General features: G+C 45.2%; 1 protein-coding gene and 1 long non-coding RNA gene across 7 annotated transcripts in view; one reads left to right on the top strand and one right to left on the bottom strand.

The window, feature by feature from the left end:
* Positions 1 to 3,291, bottom strand: part of LOC307193028 — a 64,469-nt gene extending 61,178 nt beyond the window's left edge. Inside the window, exon 1 of the long non-coding RNA XR_013830207.1 lies at positions 558 to 3,291. This is a non-coding gene — a long non-coding RNA (uncharacterized lncRNA). The remainder of the gene's footprint in view (positions 1 to 557) is intronic.
* A 925-nt stretch (positions 3,292 to 4,216) lies between these two features.
* On the top strand, positions 4,217 to 15,478 carry TMEM14A (transmembrane protein 14A). Of its 6 annotated transcripts, none has more exons than XM_079932904.1 (6): positions 4,217 to 5,290; positions 8,199 to 8,285; positions 9,680 to 9,764; positions 11,629 to 11,730; positions 13,275 to 13,362; positions 14,863 to 15,478. In XM_079932904.1, the coding sequence occupies exons 3-6, from the start codon at positions 9,695 to 9,697 to the stop codon at positions 14,900 to 14,902; spliced, it is 300 nt and encodes a 99-aa protein (XP_079789030.1). In that variant the 5' UTR covers positions 4,217 to 5,290; positions 8,199 to 8,285; positions 9,680 to 9,694; the 3' UTR covers positions 14,903 to 15,478. The 6 variants fall into 6 exon arrangements, with proteins under 6 accessions (XP_079789030.1, XP_079789031.1, XP_079789029.1 ...); XM_079932903.1 differs by lacking the exon at positions 8,199 to 8,285 and adding an exon at positions 7,549 to 7,693 and having other exon boundaries at positions 4,218 to 5,290; XM_079932905.1 differs by lacking the exon at positions 8,199 to 8,285 and having other exon boundaries at positions 4,217 to 5,220.
* The last annotated feature ends 1,225 nt before the right edge of the window (positions 15,479 to 16,703 follow it).

Here is a 16,703-nt window from a genome sequence, read left to right as displayed (position 1 = left end):
CGGGGGCTTCTCATTGCGGTGGCTTCTCTTGTGGAGCACGGGCTCTAGGCGCGTGGGGTTCAGTAGTTGTGGCTCACAGGCTCAGTAGTTGTGGCTCACGGACTTAGCTCCTCCGTGGCACGTGGGATCTTTCCAGACCAGGGCTCGAACCTGTGTCCCCTGCATTGGCAGGTGGATTCTTAACTACTGCGCCACCAGGGAAGTCCCCCTACATCCTTTTAGTCAGACCACCGCCCTGTTTTCTAAGAGGAAACCATTTGGAGTTTGATAATAACTCTAACAAGGTTTAAAACGCCTCGCCTACCTGAATGAAACTAGAGCATCTAGTGCCCCCTGCTGCCGTTTGTAGGAAAGGCAACCAAATAAGAAAAGCTGGATTCTTTGACAGCGAACTTCTGCTTATCAAGGTCTAAAAAGAAATCGGTATAAATAGCCTATAACTGAAGTTAGATTCCCGTTTCACCTTTTCTTGAATTCACCCCCTTGAAACTCAGTTGTTTGCTTTGCCTCTGCCAAAAAATGACTCTTGCTTAATTATACTGAGAAAACTCATTTACCTTTGCTTTCCTTGAATTTGATTGTAGCTGCTTTGACTTGGGGATTTGTACTGGTTTTGTTTTACTCTTGGCTTGTTTTCATTTCCGTGAAGTCCGAGACCGGCGCGCGGGGCGAAGGCTGAGGCGTCAGCCGGCGGAGGTAGCCTCCGCAGGCTCCACGGCCCTCGGGAACCCTCTGAGGCGCCCCGGCTCCGCTGCCTTCGAAGACGCCAAACTTCCCAGGATTCTGAGAGGTCGCCGTCAGGGTCAACAGGACGCCGGCCCAGGGCTGAGTGTCAGGCAGGTTCAGCCAATGAGCGTGCGCTTTAGGAAAAGTGGGCCCGCCCCAGCGGACTTGGGCCTTATAAACGGTCGCTCCGAAACGCTCGCGTAAAGATGCTTGGGCCAGTTGTCGAGCGCGGGGCAGTTGCCCACCAGCGGTCTCCGCGGCGTCCTCGGCGGGGAGGGGACAAAAGGGTCTGACCTGCGCGTCCGAAGCAGGTGAGGGCGAGCAGCCCGTGGAGACGACGCGCCTGGCCGAGAACAGGCACGGGGCCGCCTCCAGAACCCGCCCCGAGAAGCCGGCAAGAGCGAGGAGGGAGCGGGTGGGGGCTGGGGAGCTGGCGGGAGTCGCTGGGTGGCTTTGGGCGCAGTTCCCAAAGCGCCTGGCCCAGAGGGTAGGTGGCCGGGAGCAAGGTGTGATCTCGGACTGGGTCTGAGCCAGGTCCGGCCGCGCCCTACCCAGGGCCTCCATCCTCCCCTCCCGCTGGGAACAGACTGGCTGTGTGACCGCAGTCTCTGCCCCAGGAAGGCCAAGTTCCTTGACAGCAACATCTGGGTACAGAGGAAGATAGAGATTGATGATAGCACTTTGATAGGAGGGTGTCTTCCAGTTGTGGCCTCCGCTGTGGCCAGGTTGCCCTTTCTTTCCCCTCGCAGCCTGGAGGGGCTGTGGAGTTGAGATCTCAGTAAGGAGGTGGTATAAATTTGTTAACGTCTTTCCAAGGTACAATCTTTCATACTTAGGATGCGTGGGAGTGGACTTTTGCTGCTGGATGGTGGCTTTATATGTAATCCTTCCAGTGAAAGCTTTGGGCGATCTCGCCCTACCTTAGCTCATGGATTTCTAGTAAGACATTCAAAGCTCATGGCTTCCTTGTTAAGACTTACTGTGGCCATGTGTTTCACCCGACCATTTCAGAAAATTGTACGTTGGTGGCATGAGCTGTGATACCAGCCTGGGGATTAACTGTTGTGCTTTGTATCAGAAGAGTGCTAGTTTAATTTTTTTTTTTTTTAAACACTGTGAGAACTGTGACCATGTTTTCTAAGAGGTCAGATAATGAAAATGAGAACGTTTGTACTACTAACGCAAGCATGATTCCCATCACCAAAAAAGAAGGCTAAACGACTGTGTTATTTTAACGACAAATGTAAGGACACATACAACTGGATCAGGGAAGTACATAACCCACACAGCATCCTGCACACTGTGTGGGAAAGAATTTGGGATTGGGCGTGGTGGAGAACGGGATGTGAAAGCGCATTTCGAGACAATCTCACAAGTCCAGAATGAGACAGGCAAGTGCCCCCAAACCACCCAAAGGTGGTGTCTTTTTGGGAAATGAAATCAGCATTCACCCAAAAGTAGCAGCTGGTGAATTAGCATGGGCGTCCTACACAGACAGACATGCCTTGTCCTATGGCTGCTTTGATTGTTCTATGAAGCTGAGTAAAGTCACTTTTCCTGATTCAGAGGTTGTGACCAAAATATTCTGTGGGCAAACAAAAGGAGAAATTTTGATAACAGATGTGTCGGTCCCTTACAGTGTACAGCTGATTTTGTCATCTCTCACCAACCATCATGCTTTCTATAGTATATCGGCTGCAAGCCATGCACCAAATCATGGCAACAAAAAAATGTTCTTTCTAGCTCTCAGGTACTTTTACTTGAAAAATGGAGTTTCAGATCGTCTTCTGGATTTCTATGAGGATTTTAATGAAACTGCCGAAATCATAAAACAAAAGGCTGTTGGTATTTTGCCCAAATACGAACTAGACTTCGCTCATCTATGTGCAGACTCGTCAGGTAGCACAAATGTAATCTTTTTGGTTGGTTTGGAGGCACTTGCCTGTCTCATTCTGGACTGATGAGCAGAGAGAGGCCTAAATGGTAAGTAATCGTGTGGGATCTGAAGAGAAGAATCGAGGACCTGAAACAGGCTTTGTTTGTTTGTTTGCTTAAAAATCAGTAAGTCCCTTGTGACTTTGGTTTTTATGAATCAATCTTCCAAAGCCAGGGTGCCCCTGGAAGAATGGATATAAACTGAGTTCTGAACATTTGAAAATGAGGACCAGGCTGAGGATCCCAGATCACTCACTGAGGCGCAGACGTCCTTGGAGGTCCTGCCTGGGCTCTCAGCCTTGCCTTCCCTTTATCCAAGTCCACCAAATACAACTTAGGAAACCCTGCATCACTAGAGACTGGGAGTTCTGCAAATCCAAGGAAGCCTGAAGATAGAAATCACAAGATCTGAGAACTTGGATGGGAAAAAGAAGTTTCTGTACTCACCAACGTCTAAGTAAAATTTAGCATTTCTTTCCATTAGGAAAATTGGCAGCAAACCACAGCAGTGCTAGAACCCGTGACTGTCATCCCCAGGAATCAGATGTTCATGTTACAGACACCTCAGAGTATTGTTTATGTGCACAACTACTTGGAAATTGTGGTAATTATTAAAACCCACTTCTAGATCTCATAATTTGATAATGAAGCACATCTCATATCACAGATGTAAACGTTTAATATTTTGATAACTTCATTTCAATAAAACTGGCTTCCTTGTCAATCCTACATACTTAATCCTGTACATTTGTCCAGACTGCCCAAGGGTTGATGGCACATTGGAAGTTAAGAATATGCTGTGGATCATGAGCAGACAGCTTTACAAAGAGGTGGAGGTGAATAGGCTTTACTGCACTCTCGTCTCGTGCTCTGTCTAACCTTCCCATTAGACAGAGTAGGTGTCAGCTGGAGGCATGTGAGTTGAGAGGACAGTGGCCCTTTTGCCTAAGAACCTTCCTGTTCCCGCATGTTGTTCACCTTGCTCTTTTCGATTTGGGTGAAAACGCCTTGAGTAGGAATACCATGAGGCTGTTTTCAGTCTCTAAGACCTCAGTGACAGGGGTGGAAGGGATCTCAGCATCTTATATATCCAGGCACTGGGGTCCAGGGGGAAGTTATTTACTTGGGGGGGGGGCTCATATTAGTTAAAGACACTGAGGCATCCCAAGAGGGTTTTTGGTTTTATTCAGGTTAGGGAAAGTGTCCTGGGAGTCTGTGGGGAGGGGGGGGGGAGAGAGAGAGAGAGAGAGACAGAGTGAGAGCATGCACCCGCAAAGGTGCCAGCATGCCCTGAGGTAAGGATGGGCAAAGAAGGGGATGAGAAGGAGAGCTGGGAGAACCTGGAGCCAAAGTTCAGGATACCACTTCCTCCATCCACATTCTGGCACCTGCCATCAACTCTCCTGTGAATCTCCCAGAACCCTATTTCCTTATGCCCACCTTAGACTTCTCATCTTAGATAGTCTCATTGCTTCCTTGAAGCACTTTTAAACACAAAGAATAGATTCAGCAAATTTCACAAGATATATATTCTTAAGATTTCTTTCTTTTTTAATTTTAAGAAATTCTATTATTCCCAGCCCCACGGCACCCCTAGAGCTGCTTGATAAGCCCTAGGTGACAGCCTTCTTCAAATCTCTGAAGAGCTATTATATAAGGAAGAGGGTTGGAGTTACTGTCAGTGGCCTGGAAGGCAAAACTGGAGTGAGATGAGAAGTTGTAGCCAGGATGCAGGATTCCAGATCAATTTAAGGTTCATCCCTGAGAACGTATTATTCTGGAACGAAAGATGATTTAAAGTGCCTTTCAATTCTGGCACTCTGTACCTTTCCCCTTCAGGTACTTAAGTCCAGCAAATCCTGGGCTTGAAGTATGAAACCGGGATCCTGGTCTCCCCACCACATCTAGATGCCTTCGTAGATGGTGCGGTGTAATAAAGGGTGCTCGGGCTTTGAAACCAGACAAACTCGGGCTCTAGCCTTTGCACCCTGTGGAGTTGAGTCTGTGGACAACGAAATCCCTTCGCCTCTCTGAACCTTACCTCCCTCCGCTGAAAATGGGGACAATCTGGTGGAGAGTATGTAAAACGCCTGGGTTGCTGGAGAGGTCCCACAAACGTCCCTTAAATATTGAAGGAACTTCTTCAACGGTTAAAAATCTTTCGCCATCTGGAATCCCTGGTACACCCAGGCCCACTCCTTGCGAATGCATGTTACTCCAGGTCCGTCCGGCAGGAGGCACCAGACCCGAGTCCCGGGATCAGGGCCAGGACCAAAAGCCGGGTCGCCGAAGCGAGTGGCCGGGTCCGGAGCGAGTGACCAGGTGTGGCCATCGCCTGGGATGCTACAGTACAGGTGCTGCAAGTGGTAGAGCCGACTAACCTCCACGGCGCCCGGCGGGCGTAGGCGGGACACGGCTAAGCTGCAGTGGAAGGAGTGCCGCGCATGCGCGCGCGAGGGGCGGGGGCGGTGCCTCCCGGAATCAGCGGCCCCACCCAGTACTGGGAGGTAACGCGCAGAGTAGAAGGCGCAGGCGGCGGGGTCAGCTTCCCTTCTCCAGGTACGAAGTTTTCCCGCACCTAGCTCCCGACTTTGCTCTTTTCAGCCGCGGAGACAGCTCGGGGCTGCAGGTGAGCTGTACATGTCGCAATCGAGACTTTCCTGCCCGTAATTTTCATGCATCGGTGCAGAAATAGGCAGTTAAAGACGCAGAGAACCTTGGGAGGATTTTGCAGGGGGTGGAGTCTGTTCTCCCGGGGAATCGCTTCTCTCCTCCTCCTGGGAATTGCTGGAGTTTCTTCCTTCCGCGGTCCTGAATCTCCCACCTGTTCTCCTTCCTACCTTCCTAGAGCTAAGGAGAGATGGGGAAGAGGGTGGGGCTCTTGGACCATCTAGAAATGCTTGGCAGGGTTTTAAACCTTCCCAGCACCATCCAGACTTCACTCGAAAATGTGTCTTTCGAGCCTCAAGGAGTTCAAAGGTAGGTAATTATTGATACTCAGCATGTGAAAATGCTTTTTATATAATAGCTTACGGGAAATCTGTTAGTGGTTTCCCCAAATTTTGGAGGGCTAAGGGCAAGGCAGGGCCCCTTCATCTGGTATTGTGCGTTGTGCAGTAAATCATTTTGCTGCATTGCACCCAAGATGCTTTCTGGCCTTTCCAAGGGCTGGGCATAGCGTTTGCGATGGGAACACGTGATGCTTCGTACCCACGCCCAACCCGCCCTTGTTAACGCAGCCTCTGGCTTTCCTGTGTGATTCTGAGCAGGACATACGGTCCTGCCACGGAAAAGGAGCACCAGAGCTGATTGCCTTTTGTTTGAATTTTCGCTGTAAGCACGAAACTTCTTACAAGGATTGAGAATAGATTTATTTTGCATCCTTAGAACAACACTCAGTTCACTAAGGCGATGAAGGGCTTTTTCCTGGCACTAGAGCTATACCGAGGGTAGGTCAGCTACGTAATGTCTTAAGGCAGAAGTTATTCCTTTGGTTCACTTACTCATTCACTCAGCAGGCGTTTACTAAGCACCTGCCTAAGTGCTCGGTAGTGGGCTTGGTGCTGTGAGGAAGACAAGATGAATTGAACCTGAGCTTAGTCCTCAAGGAGCTTGACTGGCCCAGAGGAGAGAGCAGCTCAAGGGAAGTAAGTCTACACCAGGTAGAAGGGATGGGGCCCCAAGAGAGGGTCAGAGGAAGAACTGGGGGACTTGGAGGAGGGAGAAGAACCAGCCTTCCACCCCAGGTGATTAACTTAAGGAGAGAATTAGGTCCCTCAATTACTACCTGATGAGGAGTGATCTCTCTCATAAGCTTCACATCTCTGTGGAAGGGTGCTTCCTGACTGTGTGTTGGGCATCTCAGACTGATTATGTTTAAGTTGGGCTCCATCATTCCAGGGCACCCCCCTCCTGCCCCCACCACACACCTGCTGCTGTTCCATTGTTCCCTGTCTCAGGGAACAGCATCAAGGCTCCCCTCTTCCTAGTGGTCCAAGCCAGAGGCTTATCCCCCCTGCTCCCTCCCCACACCTGGGCTTGTTGAGTCAACCTCCTGACCTCTCACATCTGTCCACCTCGCTCCACCCTCATTTCTCCAGGCCAGGCCACCATCATCCCTTGCTTGGCTTACTGCCTCCCAGCCTGTCTTCACCAGACTCCCTTTACAGGGCTTCCAGGGGTGATCTGGCCCTTGCTCACCAGCCCCCCGCACTTTCACACCCCTTGCACTTGTCTCCGTTTTGAAACCATGCCATGCTTTCTCATGCCACCAGACCTTTGCACATGTCTCCCTTCTGCCTAGGACATGTGCTTCCTTGCCACCCTCCTCCCTTGGTTTACTCCTGCCCTCCCCGTGACCTCAGCTGGGTCCCTGCTTCCTGGAGGAATTTTCCTTTAGGCTCCAAGCCTCAGTAGGTGCAGCTCCTGGTTGCGTTGCCTGTGCCTCTCCTCCTGAGGGCTCCCTCACGCAGCTGCCGCCTCCATGGTGCTGCACTGGAAGTCCTGGCATACCAGGACCGTGTCCATCAGTGGGGCTTTCCATCCCTTCCTGCTGCCTGCACACAGAAGACGCCCAAGAAAAAGTCGTTGATGGAATTTGGTATAAGTGCAGGTTGTACTATTATGGTTTGAGTCTATGAATGCCAGCATCATGAATCCACCCTACCTCAGTTGATTTCTCGCTGTGCTGAAATAGTATTGCCCTTGTTTATGTCAAGCTTAAAAATGTATATAAGTGTGAAAGAGAGGAATCATTATATGAGCAGTTGGTATTTGTTGGGTGTTCATTGTGTGCCAGGCACGGTTCTGAGTGCCTTATAGCATTAACTCATTTCATCACCACAACAGCTCTGTGTGGTAGATATTTTTATTATCCCTATTTTACAGATGGAGAAACTGAGGTACAGAGATTAAAGAACTTGCCTAACATCACATGCTACTGAAGTCCAAGCATGCATTGTGGAATGTGATGAGCTCTTTGAGAAAGACAGGAAGTAGGACTGGACGTGAGGCTCTCATAGAGCTGAAGATGGTAGGTCACCAGGTGGAAGACGGTGCAGCATGGGCTAAGCTCCGAGGCCAAGCAGAATTACTTAATCCAGAATTCAGAACTCTGAGGAACCTCAGGCTCACTTTCACATTCATTCTTTCAGCAGCTAACTCAGTTTTCAGAGGTACTGCTGGTTAGGAATGAGACTTCTCTGAGTCTGAAATCTTGGTTTTGCTGTGTGACCTCGGGGCTGCTACTTGCCTTCTCTGTGCTTCAGTCACCTCATCTGGAAAATGGGGATAATAATGGGGATAGTACTTACCTCGTAGGGTTGTGGTGATAATTAAATGGGTTGTTACATATAAGGCCTTAGGGTGGTGCCTGGCACATGGTGATGGCCCAGAAACATCATCCTCATTATTTGTTTATCCATCATTCAGTCAGCAAATGGTTTTTGAACACAGGTCCTTCCTTCCTATATGTTCAGTCCCACTGGACAACTTCTTGGGCATCGACAACTATCCTGTTTTAATTCTTTGTCCCACAGACATTGAGGATTTTCCATCATTGCCTCCTTTTCAGTGCCATCACCTCCTCCTGTGCCTTGGGCTCCCTCCCCAGACCCTTCCTCACAGTTAAGTGCTAGCTTACTCTCTGAGATCAACTCAAGACCCCTTTTCCATTCTTCTGGGTCAGTTTGTTACCAGTTGCTACAGAGAATTAAAGACCAGGTTAACCTGAATGGCAGCAGTGAGAAAATTGTGAAAATACAAAGAATTCTCATATACCATTCCTTGTAGATACAAAGAACTACTTTCTCCAGGGAGGAAATAGAGATGTAAAAAACTTAAGATGTGCAATCACCACCAGGAATCTTAGAATTTAAAAAGCTGCAAGAACCTTAGAGCTTATCTTGTCTATTTCCCTCACTTTGGGGGAGTTGTTCTTAGGGATGGGGGGTGGTCCAGGGCCCAGCAGCCGCTAGTGACCAGAACCCATGTCTCCAGCCTGTAGCTAGCACACTTTCTCCTACATCTTAGAGAATCCCAGGCAGGATTTCAGTGGAGCTTCTTAGAACTTCCAGCCCCTGGATGTTTCAGCTGCTGCTGTGATGCCTGCAGAATGTCATGGTCACTCAGTTAACTTCGTGCCAGGGCTGCATTGTACCCTTTAATGGTTTACCATGGACCAAGCATGGGCATCTCTGCCACCACAGGAGAGCTGTCTCATAACCAAGCTAGTGCAAAGCACATGTTGAAAGGGAATCTTTGGGGACTCCCTGGTGGTCCAGTGGTTTAGACTCCATCAGCGCTCCCAGTGCAGGGGGCACGGGTTTGATCCCTGGTCAGGGAACTAAGGTCTTGCGTGCCACATGGCTCAGCCAAAAAAAAAAAACAAAAACAGAAAGGAAATCTTTGTTTCAGTCAACAAGCAAACGTCCACATTACCCCTTTCCTGTTTTTCGATGTGAGGAGGAGGGGGGACAAATATCTGTACAAATACGAAAGAAAGAATTATAAGGTGGTGTTGCTGAGATCAGGGAATTTAGAGGAAGAAGAGCAGATGCTGCAGACCAGGTGGACGGTGCAGGTAGGAGTGGTTAAGGAGCTTGTGGGGCGGCTGACAAGGGGAGCAGGTTCAGAGGGAGATGGGGCGTAGAGGGCGGCTGGGGATGGAGGTGGGGGAGTGGGGGAACATTCCAGGCACGGGAGTGCAAAACGGAGATGGCAGACCCGGCTAACCAGAGCAGAAGTCCTCATGGGGAAGTGGAAGGGAGTACACAGCTGAGGGAACAGCAAGTCTTGAAGATAAGGAAGGAGAATCAGCCTCAGGTGTCGCCCTGAGCGTTCTTGAGAGTGATGAGGGTGGCGGGACTGAGTGCTGGGAGAAGTGAAGATCTAGCTGCCCTTTTCTTAGTAGGTTAGAGAAATTCATTTCTGTAACTCTCTGGAATGCATATCATTTTTATACACATTTGCTCCCCCAGAGTCTTATCTTGTAAAATATGTCTCTTCCACCTTGCTTTAGACTTGAACCTTGCCAATGGACCTGATTGGTTTTGGTTATGCAGCCCTGGTGACATTCGGAAGCATTTTGGGATATAAGCGGAGAGGTGAGCCCAAACCAGATTTTTCATCAAAGAGAGGCTGGTCATTGTGCTAGGATCATCTGAGGGTCTGTAAGCAGGACAAGAAGCTAATAAGTGACCTGGTGGGAGGTTGGTGGTTGTGCTAGGATTGTCTGAGGGTCTGTAAATAGGACGAGAAGCTAAGAAGCACGTGGTGGATGGGATTCTCGGAAGGATGGGGGTTCCATGGGGCTGGGTGGACAGAGCCTGTCATTCCAGAGCCTGGGCATCTGGGTCTCCCTTTACCTGTTAATATCAATTGCATAATTAATTGACTTACCCTCTTCAGGGCTACTCACTCATTGTCAAATGAGGTTTTTGGTTTGTTTATATACTCATAGTGTCAAAAAACTGAATTATGTTGATACTGTGTGTTGCAAAGGAAAATTACTTAGATATCATATCTGAAGTGGTTTCTTCATCTCTGTGCAAAGATGGAAAAAAAACCCCAGTTGATAAATTGAAGGATTTTCATGGAGAAAAATGAAAGATCAAGTTTTCTATTTTGCTTTGTTTTAAGGTAAAAGCGTTTGCAGTCATGGTGTCTCATATTTGCTTCTTATATTTTTAAGAAATTCATTAAATGAAGTTATATTTCGAAGAGTGTTACATTGGTGACCTTGGGGGACTCGAGTTTCAGGTCTATATGGTTATCAGGGTTACTTCCTTCGTTAGCGGTTTTTCAAAGGGTAAGAAAAGGGGAGAGAGAGAGAGAGAGAGAGAGAGAGTGAGTGTGAGTGTGTGTGTGTGTGCGTGCGTGTGCGTGCGTGTGTTGGGGCTGCTGGAGGGTGTGGGAGGAGAGGATTACTTCCGTTATCAGGCATCCTCCTTCACTTGTTGCCTGTAGAATTAGACTACAACCTAGTGCATGTGGCTTGTTCTGGATGGGTTGTGTGTTTTGGTGTGGGAGGTGCTGCGATCTGAATTTAAGGGTGGTTCTTAACCCTGCTGCAATCTGACTTTCCTGTAGCTGTTTAAAAAACAGAGATACCTTACAACTGAATCACTTTGCTGTACACCGGAAACTAACACAACCCTGTAAATCAACTATACTTCAATAAAAAAATAAAAATAAAAAATAAATTTAAATCTAAAAAAATACAAAAAACAAAAAACCCCAGAGATGCCTTGACCCTAGGGATTCCAATCCGATAAGATTCTAAATAGATTGAGTGCCCGGAAGTGGGGACTGTGTGTGTTGGTGACAGTGGCACTGGCACGTGCACCCTGCAGTGCTTGTGTCTGTTACAGTGCCCCAGGCAGCGCTGAGCAGGGCGGGCGCTGGGTGGGGGAGGGGGTGGATTGGTGGCTGGCTGGCTGCGTCAGTGACCAGGTTCTTCCTGTTACTCTGTGGTCACAGTCCATCCCTGAGTCCTGATGTGTTGAGGCTGGAAGGTTTGTTAATTATTCAGGACAGAACCATCGCTTGGTTTGAATAGGCCCCCCTTTCTATCTCCATGAGTTGAAAATATCATTTCATCTTATTTTTATCATCACAACCTCAGTAAAAAAATGGAGGCAAGGAGAACAGGGGGAATAAAAGAGGGGCGTAAACAAGTCAGGTAATTGTCCAAGACCATGCAGTCACTGTCAGAAGCAATACTACAGGCAGGCTTTATCACCATACCTACCCCTCCCATTGCTATGTACCTGGGGTTCCTCTTCCTCACATTTGGGGTTCACCATGAAACAGTCATGTCTTAGAAACTGTCCATGGATAGCCGATACCTAACTTGGCTTTGTCCAGTTACAGTGCCCAGGAAGAAATGCATTTTTCCACATGTGGAGTGATGAAGGTATACCTTTCATTTGGGGATTCTCTCTCTGAGCCCGTACTTTTTTTCACCAGGTGGTGTTCTGTCTTTGATTGCTGGTCTTTCCGTTGGATTTTTGGCTGGCTGTGGAGCTTACCGTGTCTCCAATGACAAGCGAGACGTAAAATTGTCCCTGTGTGAGTAAGGCGTTTTTCCCAGTTACGGAGAATCAAAGCTTGGGGATAATTTTTTGATACCTAGCCTCGGTGTACTGGAAGATACTGGTGATGTGGCAGGTGGGCATATGCATGTGCAGAGACAGAACACTGTTCTTATTCCTTTCTACACAGACCTGATCAAAAATAATGATGTTGCTGCCAGGCCTTCCAACTCAGAAGAATATTTCTATAAAACTTGTTACTAGAAAAATAAAATAAAATTAGAAAAAGCAAGGAATTATGTCTGGATTTTCTGCTAATGCTCCTAAATGCATATTAGCATAGTTTGTGTTACTGTGAAAATATCTAAAAAGAGACAGCCTTGCATTATTTTATTTAATTCACAAACAACTTTTAGGTCCCACTTTGCCTTAAGATTTAGAAAAGCAAGGCTGACTCTTTTAGCTTCTTCCCTTGTTGAGCTTATAGTAGGAGAATGTCCACAGGGAAAATGGAAAAAACTTGTGTGTGTTTAAAGTCCCAGGATGCTTGGCTTTCTTCTGTCTGGGTTGAAAGACAAATACAGGGAAGGTTTGGAAAACTACACCAAGGAAATGGTCTCTGTTTAACTTGATGATTATTCAAAGTGCCCTGGTGGGTGTGGAAGAAACTACAAAGGAAGACAAATTGTACCAGTTCTTTGTTTGAGGGAGAGGAAGAGATTAAGTGGGATTTTTCCCCCTTATTTTAAATAGGAGCAAGGGATATTTTTAATAATGACATTATGTCAGAAGATAAAAATATATCAGCAAAAAATATATATATATATACACACACACATATATGTATGTATATATATATAGGGCTTTTTATGCATATGCACTTAAATAGTTAATGTATGTTTATTGTCAGTCATGTTTTTTATATCAGCAAGTGATTTTTCCTTGAAAGTTCTTAAATTGTGACATCAGTGCCCTAATCTCTTCCATAAAACTGCTTCTCTCATCATGCTGGTTTAGCTTCTAAAGGCTGGTATAATGCTTCTGAATTTAATATTATTAGGCTGTTTTTATGTACTCTTCCGGCATCAGATTTCCAAAATGGAATGCTATAAAATAAAAACAGTCAGCCTTTTCTTAGGATTATTTTATTAATCAGGTCTTACTTTAAAGATTTACTTTAGAAACTGATTCTTTTCCTTCCATTCAGCTAACTAAACATTTTTTGGCTGTCTCTTGTGGGTCCAGGTATACTGCCTAGTGTTCCTAAGGAAACTTGAATAAGACACAGTCCTGACCTTCCCAGGAGTGTTCTATAAATAGAAATTAAGTTAGAAAAAGACCTTTTCTTTTGAAGGTATTTCAGGAATGGATTTTAACGTGCTTGTTTCCTCAGAAACTATTTTGATAAACTATTTTGTAAAGTGTTTTAATAGAGCACTTTATCTTTTCAAGAAAATAGCAACTCAGTACCAATACATAATAGTTGTTATATTAGAAAGCTGAAATGAAATCCATTTTTTCCCCAAGCAAGCACTGATAACATGTTTGAAACGCTGGTTCACGCACCGGTTTGGTTTTTAGTTACAGCTTTCTTCCTGGCCACCATAATGGGGGTGAGGTTTAAGAGATCCAAGAAAATCATGCCAGCTGGGCTGGTTGCAGGTTTAAGGTAAGAAAAACTTATTTTGATCTATTCTTTCCTCTGCCGTCATTTTGAAGTGCTGAATTTTTGGCAAAAGTCAGTTGTTTTAACTTAAAAGGTCAAAGTAATTTGTATTACAATCAGCATGATTATAAAACCTTAAAATATCATCCATTCAATCGTTGACATTTATATGCGAGTGAACATTTTTATCAAATACACTTAGCGTTGCTGTGCTATCTGATCACATGTACACAGTTACCTTTTTCAGAATAAAGAATTAAATTCAGACTCATTTTTTCTCAGGATTTACCTGTCTGAGACAGTAAAGGTATTCATTTAAATCTGATAATCTCTGTTAGAGAGTTGGACAAAGTGAAAGTCTGTCGCAGTTACTTTGAAATTGTAAGGGAGAAAACTTAATATTTTTTAAAAAGATAAATAGGGAGCTTCAAGTTTCTCTTAATCTCAGTAATTCTGCCCATGAGATTAAGCACATTACCAAGTAAAAATTTATACTTAACATTTTAAATTCTTTGGAAGCTGCCTTTATATGTTGACAGCTATCGACATGTTCATTTTCTTTGATGTACGTTTTCACTTTTTGGAATTTATTCCAAAGAAATAATGAGATGTATACAAAGACTGATGTTTATTGCAAGTTTATTTCTAGTGGAAAACATGATGAACTGAAAAATTAGAAACAGCTTGAAAATTCACCAGTAAGGAAATGGTTCAATAGGTGTTTTGTCCACTTAATGGAATATTGAGCAAGCATTACATGTCATGTTTTCAAAAACTGTTTAGTGTCATTAGAAAATATTGACATAATAGGAAATGAAAACAGAATAAACAAGCAAATATAGCGTGATCTCAGTTTTTTAAAAGTCTGGGTATATAAAAACAAGATAGGAAGTAATATTTCAAATTGTTAGTAATCTCTAGGTGGTAATGCAATGGGTAATTTTCTCCTTTCTATTTTTCAATAGAATTTTCTAGTGTGGCTGGATATAATGTTTATGATTTGAGAATGAAAGTGTGATTATAAAGGACTGCTTTCTAATGATAGCCCTGTTCTAATAATGATACTTGGTGGTGGAAGGGGTCAGAAGTAGGGTTTATAGGTCAAGAAGACAAGACCCTAAACATGGAAAGAAGCTGAGATTGTAACTATGACATCCCTAGATCACCCCTTGATTAGTTTTTCAAGTTGCTTGCCTTTACTAGTTTTTGAAAGTTTTGTGTTTCTTTCCAAACCTTTCTCTCATGAAGGTTCATCCCAGATTTTCAGAACAGTGAGTTCTGATTTTTCTCCTTCATTCAGTGAACACTTTTAATTCAGTCGCATCTGGAAGTTCAAGTACAGGGATCCAGGGATGGTGAGATCACCCCTGCCCCAGGGAGTAGAAGCAGGGCAGAACGCTGGGAGCCAGGGTTTAGTACCACATGGGTAAGGTGAACGCACAGCCCTTCCGTCTCACACCTCCTGAGTCACCCTCCCCTTGCCTATCTTTTGTTTTAATCTAGCCTCATGATGATCCTGAGACTTGTCTTACTGCTGCTCTGAGAATCCGCAGGAACTGAAAACTAAATTTGAGTCATTCTGCTGTAACGGGCAGAGCCTACTCTTTGTATTGAAAAGATAAATTCCAATATGGAATGTTCACCGTGGTCTTATTTTATGGTAGAAACTGCAAAAGAAACACTGTCACCTCTAATATGGACACTGGTTTGAGGGATTTTTTTTTTTTTAAACAAATGGTTTAACTGTTTTCTAATCGTCAGGTACTGGTTTCATTAAAGGTATTTAATAAATCGTGATACACTGTTTGATTTGCTGTGTCATGTGGTTTTGTGTGTTTTTTGGTTTGGGGTTTTTTTTTTGACAGTTCCAAATACTCATGTCTGAAATAAGCTTAAATTAAACTACAACCTACAGATGATGGAATGCCCTAAGTGGGCTTCACAGAATGCTAATGTATCTATTTGTCATTTGTGTTATATTTTAAATTATTTTTTTTCCATTTTAATTGTATTGCTACCAGTGTTTTTTCTTTCTTTAAAATACTTCATCCTTAGCACACTCTGTACCAACAGAATGTATTCAGTATTCAAATAAAAGAACTTCTGTTTTAAACCTGTTTCTCTCATTTTAGTGTCCTCTCTGTATACTCAGATCATCTTTAACATGTAAGTGTTCAGTTATTATTATTTTTTTTTTTTGCGGTACGCAGACCTCTCACTGCTGCGGCCTCTCCCGCTGCAGAGCACAGGCTCCGGACACTTAGGCTCAGCGGCCATGGCTCACGGGCCCAGCCGCTCCGCAGCATGTGGGATCTTCCCGGACCGGGGCACGAACCCGTGTCCCCTGCATTGGCAGGTGGACTCTCAACGACTGTGCCACCAGGGAAGCCCTAAATAACTGATATATTTTTAAAATAGAGAAAGAGGATGAGAGTGATGAAGCCAGGAAGATAGAAGAATAAGATTCTGACCAGCTTTCCTCCTGTGACAGGTGGCAAGATTTTAGGTTTTCAGATTTTTCTCTTTTTATCTACTTGCAGATCATCCTCCTTCCAGGACAAGCCTTGACTGGTGAAATGGGGTGAGATTAGGGGATGCTGAGGTTTTTCACTTTCCAAATTGCAGTCATCTCTGTATTTTAATGCTGGCATCTGTAGCCCAAAGACGTCAATCAAGAGGATTTTCAATGACTCATGGGGATTTAAAGCAAAAGTGCAGAGTTAGGAAAAGTGGGTCTTTTCACATTTTCCTTTTCTTCTGAAAATGAAAATGTTTTTTAGAAACATAACCCATGCTCATTTTGAAGAAGGTAAAATAGTATAGAAATTAGAAGCCCATCCCCACCTCCCCAAGATAGCCTTGAGAGGTTGATGGGGCATGATGGGGGAGACCTGGTGGAGTGATAGGCTCTGGACAGCTTGAGGTACCTGGGGAGGGGGGTCCCTGAAAGCAAGGAGGGCTGTGGGGAGGGTAGGGGGTGGCTTTGGGAGGACGAGGAGTGTCTTCATGGTATGAATGGGAGCTGATTTATTTTGTAGCCTGTTACCTGGCTCATTTTCTAAGCCAGCGCTTCCACACATTAAGAGCTCAGCGAAATAAATGAAGAAAAAAGGATCGATTGAGAATATCACCATTTGGAAACCAGAATGAAAAAAAGTGATCTAGGCCAATGGTTTTTCAGCCTTACATGATACCTGTTAGAACAATGTGAGGGGTTTAAAGCACATTCAGGTACACGAGTGTGCAAGCGCGCACACACACACACACACACACACACTCTGCCTGGGCCTAACCCCAGAGATTCTGATGTAATTGATCTCAAAGAGGACTCTTGATTCTACTGT

This window comes from Stenella coeruleoalba, assembly GCF_951394435.1.
Source record: "Stenella coeruleoalba genome assembly, chromosome: 10".
Lineage (NCBI taxonomy): Eukaryota > Metazoa > Chordata > Mammalia > Artiodactyla > Delphinidae > Stenella > Stenella coeruleoalba.
The sequence above is the reverse complement of the archived record's forward strand: the minus strand, read 5'-3'. Positions and strand labels throughout refer to the sequence as shown.